The sequence below is a fragment of the Bactrocera dorsalis genome, chromosome 2 (assembly GCF_023373825.1).
Source record: "Bactrocera dorsalis isolate Fly_Bdor chromosome 2, ASM2337382v1, whole genome shotgun sequence".
Classification (NCBI taxonomy): domain Eukaryota; kingdom Metazoa; phylum Arthropoda; class Insecta; order Diptera; family Tephritidae; genus Bactrocera; species Bactrocera dorsalis.
Genome location: NC_064304.1, coordinates 41,418,211 through 41,434,479, shown reverse-complemented (window position 1 = coordinate 41,434,479; position 16,269 = coordinate 41,418,211). Strand labels below are relative to the sequence as shown.

The following is a 16,269-nucleotide window of genomic DNA, read 5'->3' as shown; positions in this document are numbered from 1 at the left end:
GGTCATATAAGGAAACTCAAATAGTCCAAAAGGTGTTATAATGGCCGTTTTAGAAATATCTTCTGGTGCGACCGGGATTTGGTTAAATGCACGAACCAAATCTATAGTTGAAAAAATGTTTTTACCATGTAATGTTGCGGTAAAGTCCTCAAGGCAGCGTACGGGGTATTTGTCTGGAACTGTGCGAGCATTTAGACTGCGGTAGTCTCCACACGGTCGCCATCCTCCAGTGCTTTTCGCTGTTAGGTGCAGTGGCGATGACCATGGACTGTTCGAAGGTCGAGCGATTCCCAGTTTGATCATGTCATCAAACTCGTGACGTGCAGCTTGTAGTTTATCCGGTGGTAAACGGCGTGCTTTGCTGGTCACTGGTGGTCCGTTTGAAGTACGTATGTGGTGGAAAGTGTTGTGTTTCTTCCCTCTTGTTACGCTGTCTGGATTTGTAATCTGCGGAAAATTTCGTAGTAGTTTGTGGTATATTGTATCTTCTTTAATTGATCGGATGGAAATTGTATTCGCTATTGGAGCAATTAAAGCGGGTGATGTTAATCCAGTACGTCCGTCGAGTAGACATCTTCGCTTGAGGTCGACTAATAAGTCAAAGTGACTCAAGAAGTCAGCCCCGATGATTGGTTTCGTGACGTCAGCGATGATAAATTGCCACAAAAAATCACAGCGAAGACCTAGGTTAAGAGACAATAACCGTTTTCCGTAGGTTTGGATGATGGATCCGTTTGCTGCTTGTAGCGTATGACCAATTGTTGGTGTTGCATTTTTCGACCACTCTTTTGGAAAAACCGATAAATCGGAACCTGTGTCCACCAGATATTGGGTACCAGAGGTTCGATCTCTAATGTACAGACGGTGAGAATTTTGCAGAGAATCACTACCCGTCATTAGAGATTCTCTACAGCGTTTCCCGAAAATGTGCAGCCTGGTTTGCACCGAATAGCGTTTTTACCGTATTTCGAGTGGTAGTAACAAAACCCGTTAGAGCTCAGTCTACGTTGTTGGAACTGGTTACGTGGCCTCGGCTTGTTATGCTGTCGTGTATTTGATCTGGATTCCCGTTTGTTAATAACGGCTGATAGTGCTGCTAACTGTTTGGTTAAGTCAGATATTTGTTGTGCGAAGTCTGCGTCATTAGTGTTGTTGGTATTTTTGGAAACTGATGAAACGTGCATTCCTTGTATGATCTCGTGGAGTCTGTCTGCACTAGCCCCTAAATTTTCCAGCGTTGTATTTGTTTGCAATGCTAACATGGCGCGAGTGTCCTTCGGTAAAGCGGATAACCATTTAGCTTTAAGTACATCTTCGTCGACGCCTGGAACCAGTGCTTTAAGATGGCGCAGGAGTTGTGATGGTGTGCGATCGCCAATCTCCTCACCTTCGAGAAGTTGTTGCAGCTTCGCTTCTTTCGATTTAGAAAAACGACTAATTAGTGCCATTTTGAGTGCAGTGAAAGGTGCTGATGTTGGAGGATCAACAATGATGTCTTCCACTTCTGCCGCATGTCGCGTGTCGATGATGGAAACCGCGTGGTAAAATTTGTCAACATCTCTTACCACACCCAGAATCCTAAACTGTGCTTCGATTTGGGCGATCCACAGCGATGGCTTGTCAGGATTAAATTGTATTGGTCGAATGACGTTGGATGTTGGTTGTAGAGGTTTCCTGTCTTCGGAATTGTCTTCCGATGGTGACTGCTTTATGTTGGTCATCTTTGTACCGAGTTGGTAACAGGTTTAGTGTTCTATCGCTTAAGCCGCGTGGCGTAATATGGTTGAGTTTGCTCGTTCAACTCCTTTAACCAGATTTACTTTGACGATTGTGGCTCACAAGTGGAGGTTATGGTACACACATCAGAATAACGTATTCCCAATGTAGCAGTTAGTCCATAAATCACGTCGATTTTTGGCTTGTACGAAAGGCGTAGGACGTCGGGTATATTGTGAGCGTCGCCAATGTTATTTTAACGTCGGTATAATGCACGAATTTCGGCCGTCGGGTATATTGAATGAATTTCAGTCGTCGGGGTCACCAATGTGGCGGTTAAGGTGTTAATAAGTAAAACACTATTTAACCAGCTACTTAATTTTATATATTTATTTACTTACAAGTAAAAATCCGACTTACGAATATATTTTTAATATAAATAGAAATGTTTTATGTTGCGTGCGATAGAACACGTGTGGTCTCGTCCGATGATCAAATGGAATAGGACGAATTAGAGAAGCTAATATGAGGTGATCAATATTATAACGGGATAAAATATTTTAGGTTGCTGAATACAGTGTTACCAGATGAAAGTAGTTAAGTAGTTACAATATTAGAAATAGTTAATAAATGGATCTATTACAATTTGGAGAGATGTTAATCGCTACATATACTTTTCATTGGGGGCGTTTTTTAACGTAGTGGGTCCCAACCCCAGCGCACAAACCTGGGGAGCGATGGGTACCCAGAAGGTGCTTGATCTAAGACCGAAAGTCGTGAGCTGCTTGAGTCATATGTAAAAGAATTGTTTCTGGCCACTCCCAAGTGATTAAGTAAATAAGAGAACTTTTCTCACTTGCGTGAATTTTTTCACACGATTCCTTCCTTCAGGACGATGATTCCATCCTTATCCTAGATGTAAGATACTGGGTCGTGAGCCTTCCTTTCGTGCTCATCATCATTCCTACGATAAGCCTATAAGCCTGAAAGTAGATATGGTGAAGAACTGCCCACTACACCGCTGACCTTCCCTCCCAACTTCGTCTTCGTCCTCTCTAATTAAAAGTGTCGTTAATTATTTTCCAATATAACATATGTATAAGTAATCTTCCGTAATGGAAAGGAATTAATTGATTTAATATAATTAATAGAAATAGAAAACTAATATGTACTCATAATCAGTGAATCATACGGAAAAATTTATTAGCCTATCAGCTAGATCTGATTTTCATGAAGTTTGTGTACCGAGATGAAGAGACATCGCTGGATAAGCGATTGCGAGAGGACATCCGTCGAAAATAGCCGAAATTGTGGAAGGACAATTCATGAATTTTACACGATGATAATGCACCACCGCATCAAGCCCCGAAGCCGTTCCGTAGAACCTATTCTCAGTCGATCGAAGTGATAAAAAAAAATTCACTGAAGGAGGTAAAGGTCATCCCAAAAAGTGCTTATGCAAAGTGTTACGATGACTGGAAAAATCGTTGACACATGTTTTTTGCATCTGGAGGGGATTACTGTAAAGGCGACAAAATAAATATTGATTAATTATTCATCATCATTCATTATTTTTCGTTTTATTTACAATTTTCGAGTAGCCTTTTGCCACAGTATAAATCCAGAGTCACAGCTTAGTTGCTGTATTTGTCAGATTTCCCTCCTGATAACTTTGTTAAAACTGAATAATTCGCTTCGGAAAACCCATCGATGTCATCAGAAGTCATTCACTGAAGATCATACCAGCGACAGCGTTGTATTGGCTCAAAATGAGCATATTTTAAATTTCATATTTATTTGTATTAAAAGGCATTCAAAAATAGTGTTTTTTTTAACTTTGATAAGCTTTGATCAGATGGCCTATATTCCATACCAACCAAATTCTGGAAACTGCTAACCCTGCTTATGAGGTAAGACATGAACAGGCTTGATTTCCGTGTTATAATTCGAGCGGCATTAAAACAAATCTAATTATTTACTCACTCATTTTTGATGATTTGACTTACACTTTCTCTGTGACACTTTAAGTATTAGAGAATTTCTAGCAAAGGCTAAATCAGAAGCAAAGAAAACTACTAATTTTGGTTATGTAGTCTCAATTCTTATATGCGTACCTTATTTAGGAAGGTTTGCCTACGTTTTTTCATCATTTCCTACATGTCTTCGTTTTATTCTTTTATTGTCTTATTTTGTGATAGCATAAATCTCCCCTCAAGGCTGGATTGTATACCTATCTCTACCATAATCTAACCTACAAACGACAGTTAGTTGAAAAAATCTTAAATTCCTTGCGCAGCATATGAAAATATGAAAAAACAAGAAATTACAAGCAGTTTTAAGATTTTTTCTACTATAAATATAAATATGAGACATACTTTCTGTCAACACTTAAGTAGTCTTCACATGAGTAATAATATACAAGCTACACAACACTACAAGCTAAGTTACAGTTAAATGTTGCATTTCAAACAAGGCCGCATTAGCCACTTCAGCAACATGTTGCTAGAAATATCTGAATAAAACCACCTGTTACAGATGTTGCTATACATTTTGTGGTTGCTAACAGCTGATTGCAGCAAAGACAAAACCTGAGGCATGAGACAGCTTAACGTACACTTACACTAATCTTGATATATGTAGGTATATAGCTTAATACTCATGTTGCTAAAATTATATGTCCAAATATGAAGCTTCATTCATGCATCTTAAAAATCGGAGTTAACACAACACGCACACGTGTAACCACAAATATGTGGCACAAAGCATTTAGCGACGCCCACAACAATAACTGTGCAGTAACAGTAACGGTACATAGTACCGAGAACTCGTTACAATTCTTTTGAAAATGTATTGGTGCTGTTGCCCACTTACATACATATATACATTCATATATATGTGTATGTAAATAAAGAGTATTGCAAGCAAATGCGCCTAAAAGTTGACATATCCAGTCGGCGTTGCTATGTGTTGGTATTGGTTCCTGTGTTGTTTTGTTGCTGTCATCCCTAGCGCTCATGTAGCTGGTGTCATTGTTGCCACACACACACACACACATGCAACTTGGCAAAAGTATTTGCGACTATGTTGCTACATCACGGCGCGTTGCTGCTTCGTTTGGATATTAGCCTGACGGCGATGGCTTTTGTCTTTTCCGTATAAAAGGACATGCGTTTTAACAGTTATCAAGCATAATTTCGGTGAGCGTGGTAAGGCAAAGTACGCCAAAGACAGGCAAGCAACAAGCGGAAAGTGTGAATTTGTGACAATTTGTGACTCGCCTGCACATCTGCTCCAGCGACGAGCAACGCAGAACAGTGCCTTGCTGAGACTTTCAAACACGTTAACGTCACAAAGTCGCAGCGCTCGCTTGTTTGTTGCACAGATTATTTGTTTGTATGCGTATCAGCAACGGTTATTTTTAAATATTTCGATCTTTTTGCTTTTGTTTTTCTTTTTTTTTCCACTAAAAAAAACTGCAACAATCGGATTTCAAGGTTATTTCCTTGATTATTTTCATCGCTGTTGGGTTTTGTCACGCCACAAAGGATTTATCAAAATGAAGTCTTTCTACTGTTTGGATGTTATCATTTGTTCGACAGTTGTTGTTGTGGCCTTAGCTGGATTTTCCGACGCTGGTAAGTGTACAAGCAGCAATTGGACTCTCAAGTGTGCCAATGATAAGAACTTTACGCGGATAATGACGCAAAAGTTTTGCGATTTTGAAAATTCGAAAGGACTTAAATGTGCGAAAATACATAGTTTCAATGTATTCCGAAAACCAAAAATAAAACGCAAAGTATCGTGAGCTGTGCAATAATATACATAACGGTTAATAAAAAAAATATTAATAAGTTTCGCTTGGTGCATCGGTTGACATATTTTTAAAGAAATTTTAAATTAAAATGCATATTCGTTCAAAATTGTGAAAAAAAGGCATAATATCATTTGACTGTGTGCAAGTTTGACCAAAGTGACTTAATTTGTATTCATGAAAGAAAAATTACATAAGCATAGGGATTAATCTACTTCAAAAAAATGAAAATAGTATTCATTTAGTTTTAAACTTGCAGTTATATTTGTTATCTAAGGAATAGTATTCAAGATTTATTTTTGAAAGTATTAACATATTTAAAGAATAATTATTCAGTTTTGACATAATTATTTTCATGCAAAATACAATTTTTATATTTTTAGTGAACTCTTTTTTGCATTAATAATCTTTACAGTTACGTTTTACTTTTATTTTTAAGTTTAAATCAGCTCATAACTAATAGAGAAACAATCTTTTTCCAGTTTAGCCTTTTTTACACACTAAATAAATGTAGGCAAGATCTTATCTTTTTTTATGGCAATTTCTAATCAGATTTAGCTATATTTATAAGCTTATTTTTCAAAAACTAAAAACATATTTTTTTGAGCATAATGTTTATTTTAACCGAATTTTATTGAAATTACAATTTTTGCCAAATCCTTGCTCGTCCTAAATGTATGCAATGTCTTCCTTAGTATTATATTAATGCGATATCTTAACAGCAGATATTTTTTTAATTACTTGAAATTTCAAACTTAAAACAGAGCTAGTTTTTTTTTAGTTTAAGTTCACAACGATAAACTGCAAGACTCAGACACAAAGTTTATAGTTAATACATAGATCAGTTTGGAAATAGTTCAGTTAATTTTAAAATTTCGAATGAAAAGAATAAGAAAGAACAAATTAAATTAAGATGCAACTGATATACTATTATGAGCATTTTTTCATATGTCATCCCCCGCGAAGTAACCCTCCTTAATCCCAATACACTGGTATCAACGTTTTTTCCAATTCTAGAAACTGTAGTTAAATTCAATTTCTGGAAAAGCTTTCAATGTGCGGTTCACCTTTAATGTCTTTAACATACTCAAACGGTTTCCCCGGAGCGGTCGTTTGAGTTTGCTGAATAGCCAGAACTCACACAAAGCTGAATCAGGCGAATACGGTGGCTGCGGCACGATGTTGGTTGAAAATTTGGCAAAAAACTTATAAGGAATCAATGCAATATCTGACGGTGCATTATCGTGGGGCAAAAACCAAGATTTGTCGACCCATAATTAAGGCCTCTTTCCTTGTTGACAGTTTGACCGGTCGGAAAAAAATCACAGTGCATCACACTTCGATAATCGAAAAACACTTTTAACATAAGTTAAATTGTTTACCTTCTTTGGCGTGTTTTTTGCGGCTTCTGCTCACCTTTGTCACGATATTCGGCCGATTGATTGCCTGTTTTCAGGTCGTAAGCATAAATCCAAAACTCATCGCCGCGCTGTTTCTCTAGCAGAAGTCCTCTCACATTTTATTAGTTGACTCTCAATATATTCCTTAAATCATAATATCTATGAGTTTGCTTTCTTCAAATCGCTTCTAAATAATAATTAGTTTTACAATACTTTCAAAAAGTATAATATCTTTGAGTGTACGTTATTTCGCAAGCTTCTTTGATTTTTTTTTGCTAACTTATAAACAAGCTCTTTATTTTCAAAGTAAACCGTGTCTAAATCATAATTATTTTCCAATTTGAGTATTTTATATATGATTCTTTTTGGTATTGTACATTAACCAAGTATTTAGGCTTCTCATTATTTTTTATGAAAAATAAACTATTAAGGGGGAGCCTGCTTTAGAAGCTTCAAAAAATCGATTATTTTTTTTTGCTTAAATCTCTTTAAAAATAATCTAAGAATATGCCCCCAAAGTTTTAAAGTGGAATTCGAAATATTTGCGAAGCTAGAAGGGAAATAGCGACCGAGCGTCTAGCGGATATATGAGCGATTGGGCAGAAAGCGAAAACTTTGACGCGCGATTTCTCGGTTTTTCATTTTTACGATTTTTCTTAATTGGCGGCAGGATAGAATCAAAATGTGTTGTATTTGGAATTAAATTCTCTCCTAGGTGAACCTAAAATACCTCAAGAAAGTTAACATTAATCCGGTTTTTAAACGATTTAAAGTCAATTTTTTTGGTTTAAAAATGCATTTTTTTTTTCAATCTGCGAAAAATTGTTGAATTTTTCAATTTTTGTTGAATTTTCTTGGTTCACCTAGGAATTACACTATTGAAAATTAAAAATTTCTTTTGTTTTTTTGTTTCGGATGAAAATTGCGACCTGCATCTTGCCCGCCACACACAAACTGCACACTCGAGGCGCCTCCGTAAATGTCGTCAAACATGAAGAATATCTCATGTAAAATAATAAAAAAAATTTGAGAAGACTCTTTAAGTATATACAAATAAATCCTAAAAGTTTCATTTCAATCAAACAATTTAAAGGCATTTGTCTATATGGTTTGCAGATAATGTATTAAAAATTCAATTGATTATTAAATAGTGCTTAAACTAGTATTTTAAAGTTTATAATACTGAAAAACTTAATCGAATTTTCATTCTAAATATCGGATAGAAAAATAAAAGAGGAATATTAATACAAAGTTTATAACTAACAAGAAAATAGTTAACTTCTGAACTTCAGAAGCCATAATACTCTTCATAAATATAAATGATTTCATACAAGAGCTTGATCGGCCAGTTTGTAAGGCAGCTAAATGCTATAGTAACTCGATCTAAATGGAAATTTCTTTGAAAATTATACCATTGCCTTAGCCAATTATTTGTGCCAAATAATATATAGATACAGTCATCAAATTAAAAACCTTTCCATATAATCACTTTCCTCCGGTCGTCGAATTTATATGAAAACATATAGCTATAGTGGTTCAATATCGGTCGTTCCGACAAATAAATATTATAGTTTCTAGGTGATAAAAGGAGGTAAGCAAAATTTCAGATTGAGATATCAAGAACAGAGGGACTAGTTCGCATAGATACTGAAAGACGGATAGTCAGACGATTTAAGGATTAAAAACTAAATTTTAAATTGAAAATTTATTTCTTAATTGCAATCGGAATTCCAAATTGCGAGTTTAGTTTTATTTTATGAGGAAAAATTTTAACCCGCCTTTTAGCAATATTATTCTTTTATATTACTATACACATACATATTATTAGTCTACGTGTGATCTTTGATCAGCCATCTTACCTAACGTAACCTACACATACATAATTTAGCCACTCTTAGAATAATATTTCCATATTATCTTGATAGCCCGTCTTTCATTGTATTATAGAGGCCATTAACCCACACATTTTAAAAATTAAATGAAATAATAGTAAACAATAAAGATTTCTGTTTACTAAAAGCAACTCACTAAATTGAATCACTTAAAAACATCAAAGTTATATTTTCCGCCAACGTGGCAGCGCCTATTGTGATTAATCGCAATTTTAATACAAAGCCTGCTCAAAGGGAAGCGCCATAAACGTGCTTAAAATGTACATTAGGAAATAAAGCTAAGTGTTCTACACTTTCTCACCACAAACTCGTTCTTCTGCCTATAATGTCATTCGTTAAACAAATCGCCGACGACAATTGTCACTTGTGAAGCAACAATTCAAAAATAGCCAAACAGAGATTTACCGCAATTTTACGTGAATCATGAAACAATCAAACATTTTCGCAAAGGCATATCAAAATGGTATTAGCAAACATCAATCGCACTGCAGGCTGCTTAAGCCACACGCAGAGCGCGCGCCGACGGTGAGCCAGTGCGTATGAGCAACAACGGCGTACTTCCCTCTTGTGGCGTGTCAATATGGTGACGAGCTGTGAGGCAATTGCTGTTTGCACTCTGCATCTACAACTTTGCTGGCTCAACTACAAATAGCCGCATAAGTTGTGTCCATTTCACCTATATTTCTGTTGTTGTTGCTCTTCATATTGTGTACGTGTTGGTGATTTGTTTAAATTTAGTGCTGAATTGTTGGCCATTAAATTTGCATAGAATCCCCGTAGCAATCGCGTTAAGCTTGGTAAATTGCAGCAAATGCGTCAGCTGCGGGGTTCTTGGCCTCATTTCGCACGCCCACCCGCTCTCCCCATATACAACACTGCACATACACACATAAAACTTAATCGTAGAAGCATATATTAATCAGCTGTTTGTTGCCATTTTGCTATTTTCACTTTGCTTAGACAAATTAATTATCTGTATTAGCACACTTATAAGCGTTTTTTGTTGTTATTGTCTATTGATTTTAGAATCCGAGCAACGGAGTTTATTTGGTAAGTTAATATAAATGTTTACAAATAATTTAGAATTTCTTTCGAGCACTAAAGCACATAAAACATAAAATTAATTAAATGTAAATAAATAATATAGCGAAACAAATGAATTAGTGAGAGTATTCAAAGTTATCACAAATTTCTGCTTTGGCCAGTGAGTAGATTTAAATCGAGTTAAGTAAAATATTTTGGCGATGCTGCAATGTCAAAACAATATATGATTGTTAATGTTTAACACATATATTTCCCGTTACCAAAAATTTCACGAATATGATGGAACATAAGTCTGCTGGGAGGAAGAAATTTTTTGTCAATCATTTGCATTTTTTTAATCACTTGAATGATGAATACCGAATAAAATCGATACTATATCCATTAAATGTAAAGAACAATATCAATAGTCATCATAATTGCTATGAGTGACTCTTAGTGCCTCCCAAAATTCGTATATGTATATGTATATATATAGCGAATACGATATTTCTTAGTTGAATTGCGGACTATCTTTTCATGCCACATATTCACCTGCAGATAAACTACTTTTGTTTCCATGGACTCCAATATATAGGGTTTTTCAATGGGGCACTACAAAAGTAGACCGTTAAGGACAGCAAAAGACGCTAGCGGGAAAAATCCCGCTCTTTTGATATTTTTCTTCAGTAAGGTACACCATTTTTTCATAGAAAGATATACATGCGATACATATAGCAAATAAAATTTCCCACAAATTTGTCCTGAACATTTTTTCTATAACTCCTGTCATTTACGAGATATATCCAAAAAAAATGCGAAATTCTTGGAAAAATCGGACTTAGAGCCCCGTACTACCTCGCCGGTGTGAGTTACGACTTTGTTGCACTGGGCACTTTTGTAGAGTGAACAATTCCGAGAAATATGCGTCTTAAGGCAAAGTGATGCCATAAAATACCTCTGATCTGTAAAATTTTAAAGATAAAAACCCACGATTGTAGTATATTTTCTATGGAAAATTTTTGCAGGCTTTGGTCCAGTTCTTAATGTTAATATTAACGGTTAAAATTTTCAGGGATTTTTTTAGGGTATTTCCAAGGAAATTTCGTGACGGGAAAAAAATTAATTGTTCAAAAAAAAATAATACCCTATTGTATATGTAACCTCCATAACCCGAACTTCTATAACTTAAAGTTCTCCATCACTCGAACTCTTTATTAGCAGTAGAAGTCAAATTTCATACGAATTTCCTTCGATAACTCGAATTCTCTTTAACTCAAAGTTTGTTTTTGGATTATGGTGATTGGAGTTTGGGGGTAGTTCAACTGTATATATAATTGCTTGGACTCCTATCCTCTGCTTGAAGGTTTGCACTTTAATGACTTTTACTGGCTCGGTTATACTCGAACTTAGCCTTACCTTATTTGTTATTTTATATTTCACGAAATTTTGTGCAAAATAACCCTCTTATGTCCCAAATACACTATACTCACTCAGTCTCATTATTTTTCTTCTGAACCTGAATTAACGAAAATCTTACTAAATATCCATGCAATAAGGAAAGTCCGTAAAGAGCTTTCTTTATGAGAAGCTTAATAAAGTCGAGTTCGTTAACAATTTGTAAGACAACTACGCCGTTTTTGATGACCTCTGATTTGATGTATTTGTCTCCATCTGAAATAGCAGTAGTCATCATTAAAATATCGCAAAAACTTTGAATCAAAGTGTGAAAACAAAAAACATTATTACAGTTTTGCTAAACTTTATCGCTTCATTCATTTGCTACTAAGCGGCATGAATTTCGTTGAATCAGTTGTCAAAAAGAGAAGATTAATAGCCAAATCATATAAGTATACCGATATACATATATCTGAAAACATTAAGCTGAATGATTTTTATACAGACATTTACCTTATTTGCATTATTGTAAAAATTCCTTTCGACTACGCAAGCTTTAAAAATTGTTTTCATTCAAGATCTCATAGCATTGACTACATTAAGTTTAAACACTATAAGTTATTCTTCAATATTTTACTTAAACAACTCAGAGATCCAGCTCGCAAAGTGCAGAGTTCGTGTGCTCGAAACTCTCTCTGATTAACCTCTTACAGATAAAGTGAGTGAAAATCTGCAAACCCCGATTTTATTGCTTTGAAACTACTGGGTTACCTTAGAATTGTATTGATCTCGACCACTAGTAGTCAGTTTATATGACAGCTATAGCCTGCAGGGGTCCTACAAAGGAGAAGCGTTTTGAAGAGAAAAAGATTTTCGGAAAATTTACTGAGGAACTAGCTCGAAAAAATCTCGGAAGTTTGCGAAAAGAAATATTTCTGTCAAAGTCCAGCTCTTTTAGTTTACAAAGCTGTCAATAAAGAGGCTCCACAGCTGCGCTAAAATCTATGATCTCTCGTATTTTAGCGAGCCACTTACAGTCTACAACTCTTGCACAAGGGAACCCTCCACTCTCAGCTCAGCAGCTGTGATTCAAAAATGACTTTAGGTACGCTAATGTTTATGGCAATGTTTTAAATATTCCCTCTACGCTGATTACTGCAGCAACACACACCATTGACGACAAGACGTTTGCCATGTAAAAACCACAACCGTATTGGAACAGACACACACACAAGCACAGAGCTATCATTTGGAAATCATTTGTTTATTTATTTATCTTCCAATACGCAAGCACGACAGCGAGAATCCTAGTACACCCACTAATTTTGCAAATTATTTATCTAACATTTAAATACAACAACAATGTGAATAGTGGTAAACATATACGAAATGTTATGCATTACAGAGCTGGAGCAAAAAAACCGGCGCACGGCCGGTGGACCCTCCGGACTGATAGCTTTTCCGCGCGTCGGACGCAGCGATCCGAATCTGGTGAATAATTTGCATGAAGCTGACATCTCAGCGCTCGGCGAAAGCATCATGTACCCCGCCTCCTTGGAGGACTACGAAGGTAAGTTGACACAAAGCGCATGGTAATGAGCCTATCGCTTGTCGCTTCTCAAGAATGTGTGTTGGTCTGTTTTGGTATGTGTTGTTGTGTGCTTTTATGCAAGAAATTTAATTGATTTCTTACTTTTGTTTTTTTTTGTTTTTTTCATTATATTAACAGTAGAATATCCAAAAAGCGAAATGAAGCGCGCCAGCCTGATACCCTTCCCACGGGTGGGCCGCACCGATGCGGAGCTGAGGAAGTGGGCGCACATTATGGCGCTGCAGCAGGCACTGAACAAGGCCACCGGCCCCAGCGCTACTTCAGGCCTATGGTTCGGCCCACGCTTAGGTAAGCGCAGCGTGGACGCGCAACGACAACAGCAAACACACAAGTCGCCTGCCAGTGGCCAAAAGGAGCTGTACTAAGCGCTGTGCGACATCAACAACACAAATATACCAATCGACATTGACGAACCACAAATGCAAACGATTAGGCCGACGATTTTTGAATCACTGAAACCATACCAAGTTACCCAAATGTTAAGTTAGCGCAATTGTCATAGCAGATAAAACTAAAATTTTATGCAAAAGTGAAAAAATATAAACGAAAAAATTAAGAAATAGCACAAAACATACAAATATACACTTACTTATATACACATGTGTAGATAGTGTCTTTGGTGGAGTTTAGAGAGTTAGTAAAATCAGTATGCTAGATGCGCAAAGCAAACTAAAAGACTATAAGTATTTAATAAAAAAAAAAATTATAAAGAGATCGACTTTCGAATTTGTTGTTTTTGTAAATTTTAGTTTTTACCTACGCATTTATTGCATATTAAAAAGAAACTATAACAAAAACAGAAATCATGCCACTTGCACAGGTGTTGCTTTTGTTTTGTAAATATTCTCTTCAAATGGGCTGGTGAGGGCTTTCAATGCAAGGCAAACACCAAAGCAAAAACGTTTAAAAAAATTTAAAAAACAAACAACAAACAAAGTAGCAAATATATGTATATAAATGTACCACACATCGCTTCATCTTCACCTTTGACTACTTGTCCCCACCGCACACACCAACACACTTAAGCAACTCTGCATTGCAATGAAAGTCCTTTAAAACAAACAATATAATAACAACAACATCGACTAAAACAAAACGCCACACTTCTGCAATGGCCTCCCACACAAAAGTAGCAACAACAACACTTATCGGTCGCATCTACATTCACGGTTTCGTTTTCATGGTTTAACATATACACTATATACATATATACATACATACGATATATATATAAATGCCTAATGAGAATTATACAAAACTCCTTAAATTAATGTTCTTGCAATAAAGAAAATTAATAAAAATCAAATATCTTTACTTTGTACACTTAAGAGCACGGAGCGTGGACGAACCTATCTTAGGTCAGCGAATTATATTTTTAAATAATATATGTAAATTAAATCAGTTTTATTGTCGTTGTTATTTTTTGGCATTCTCAATTAAAGCAAAAAAACATATATATACACAAATTGTATTTCATTTCAGTTAATAAAGAGACAGACGAAACAGGGCAAAAGATCAATAGTGTCAAAATGCTAGCAACCTTCAGAAGCTGTCGATTTTCATACACTAAAGAGTGTACATTAACCTTCTCTTCCTTCTTTATTGGCGTGGACTCCGCTCAACTGATTATAGCCGAGTTTACAAAAGCGCGTCAGTCATTCTTCACTGTTTGTAGCCAACTGCAGATTCCAAGTGTAGTCAGGTCCTTCTCCACCAGGTCTTTCTAACGGAGTAGGGGTTTTCCTCTTCCTCTCATCGTCATCCATCGGCCCCGCCGCTTTGCTGTTCTTTCTTCATTGTCGAGCAATGGAACGTCTCCTCCATCCTCATCGATTAGGAAATCGGGTTCACCATCTCTTTATGTTATACCTTCACTGGTTGGAGAAGGGTTCCTTCCATAATTCTAGTATGCTCTGGGCATTAGTCATTAGATCACCTCTGGTGGTTCTACAAAAACATTCCGAAGTATTGAAACCTTCTGTTAGTCGCCGCATCTTTTCGTAGAGTTTTCGAGCAAATGCAAATGCGTCTCGCTTCCCTCTTCAACTCTCGGTATCTAACTCATCCCGCCCGTGTTGTGGTCAGTTGTAACGTTGAGGTTTGGACAGTATGTTTTCTCTCCACTGCGACGGTCGTTTGCAGCTGCTTGAGCTTGAAATGTTGTCCCACAGTTCCCTTATGCCGAATTGCTGATGAGTGCTCTCAGAGAGCAGGAGTGCAAGTCAAGTAGAAAATTATATATTAAGTTTATATCAACTAAATGGAAAAAGAAACAGGAAGGAATGCGAAGAACAGTATACATATGTATTAAGTAACCCTGGTTCGACTGGAAGGTTTTTTATATCAAACGACGTGACTAAAAAATGCTAATCGTAGTTATACATGGGGTCTCCCATACCAAATCGACCACTTTTGAACCCAACCCCTTTAGATTTTGCTGAACTTATCCATCCTTTTCCACCTTTTGAAAAACATTTTTGAGAATTTTTTCAAAATTTTTTGTCCAACTTCAAAAAAGTTATGAATTTTTCAAAAAATTGGCTTTTTTATTTTCAAATAGCCATAACTTTTGTAGAAATTGACTTTTGGGAACCATTTGTCTTTTTTGTTTTTGAATGAACTTTTCGAAAAAATACACGAAAAAAATTAACACGATCAATTATGTGAAATAATCGGTTTTTTCGTCATTTTTTGGAAGTTCGCCATTTTTTTTTCCTCAAAAAAACTTCAATTAATTTGACAACTATCCCTGCTAATCCCGGAGAGGGCCGATTTTTTTTTTATATTTTTTTGTTTATTTAAAAAAAAATTGCTGTCTCCGCGCCCCCGCCCGAAAAAAGCTCGCATGAGCAAGTCGAAGGTGAAAACGATGATTATTGCCTTTTTTGGTAGCCGTGGAATCGTCCTCAAAGATTTCGTTCCACCGGGAAAAACTGTGAATCTACTATTGCCAAGTACTCGGAAGATTTCGAAAACGAGTCAACAGGGTGCGCGCAGACATCGCTCGTAACTGGATCCTTCATCACGACAACGCGCCGTGCCACACCGCCTTCAGCGTGTCACAGCATTTGGCCTCTGAAGGGTTCGCCATGTTGCAACAGCCGCCTTATTCTCTCGACATGTCAACATGTGACTTTTTTTGTTTCCTAAAACAAAATCGGTGGTCAAAGGAACCCATTTTGAGGCGATTACGGACATCCAGGCGGCCGTGACGAGGGTACTCGCGGACATCCCAGTCGAAGCGTTCCAGAAATGTTACGAAGCATGGAAAACGCGCTGGAATCGCTGTATAGCTGCTCAAGTGGACTACTTTGAAGAGGGTGGCAGAGTTGCAGAATAGTTTTCAAATATACGGTTTTAATGGAATCAGTCTCATTACTTAATTGTCATACCTCGTAAAACTGTAATTTAAAACAGGGG

At 36.5% G+C, this 16,269-nt stretch overlaps 1 protein-coding gene across 4 annotated transcripts; it reads left to right on the top strand.

Moving 5' to 3' along the window:
- Nucleotides 1-4,862: 4,862 nt before the first annotated feature.
- On the top strand, nt 4,863-13,748 carry LOC105221898 (cardio acceleratory peptide 2b). 4 transcript variants are annotated; one of them, XM_049447821.1, is made up of 5 exons: nt 4,863-4,922; nt 5,211-5,351; nt 9,846-9,869; nt 12,643-12,807; nt 12,967-13,748. In XM_049447821.1, the coding sequence occupies exons 2-5, from the start codon at nt 5,273-5,275 to the stop codon at nt 13,212-13,214; spliced, it is 516 nt and encodes a 171-aa protein (XP_049303778.1). In that variant the 5' UTR covers nt 4,863-4,922; nt 5,211-5,272; the 3' UTR covers nt 13,215-13,748. The 4 variants fall into 4 exon arrangements, with proteins under 4 accessions (XP_049303778.1, XP_049303779.1, XP_049303777.1 ...); XM_049447822.1 differs by having other exon boundaries at nt 4,915-4,932; nt 12,970-13,748; XM_049447820.1 differs by having other exon boundaries at nt 4,915-4,932.
- The last annotated feature ends 2,521 nt before the right edge of the window (nt 13,749-16,269 follow it).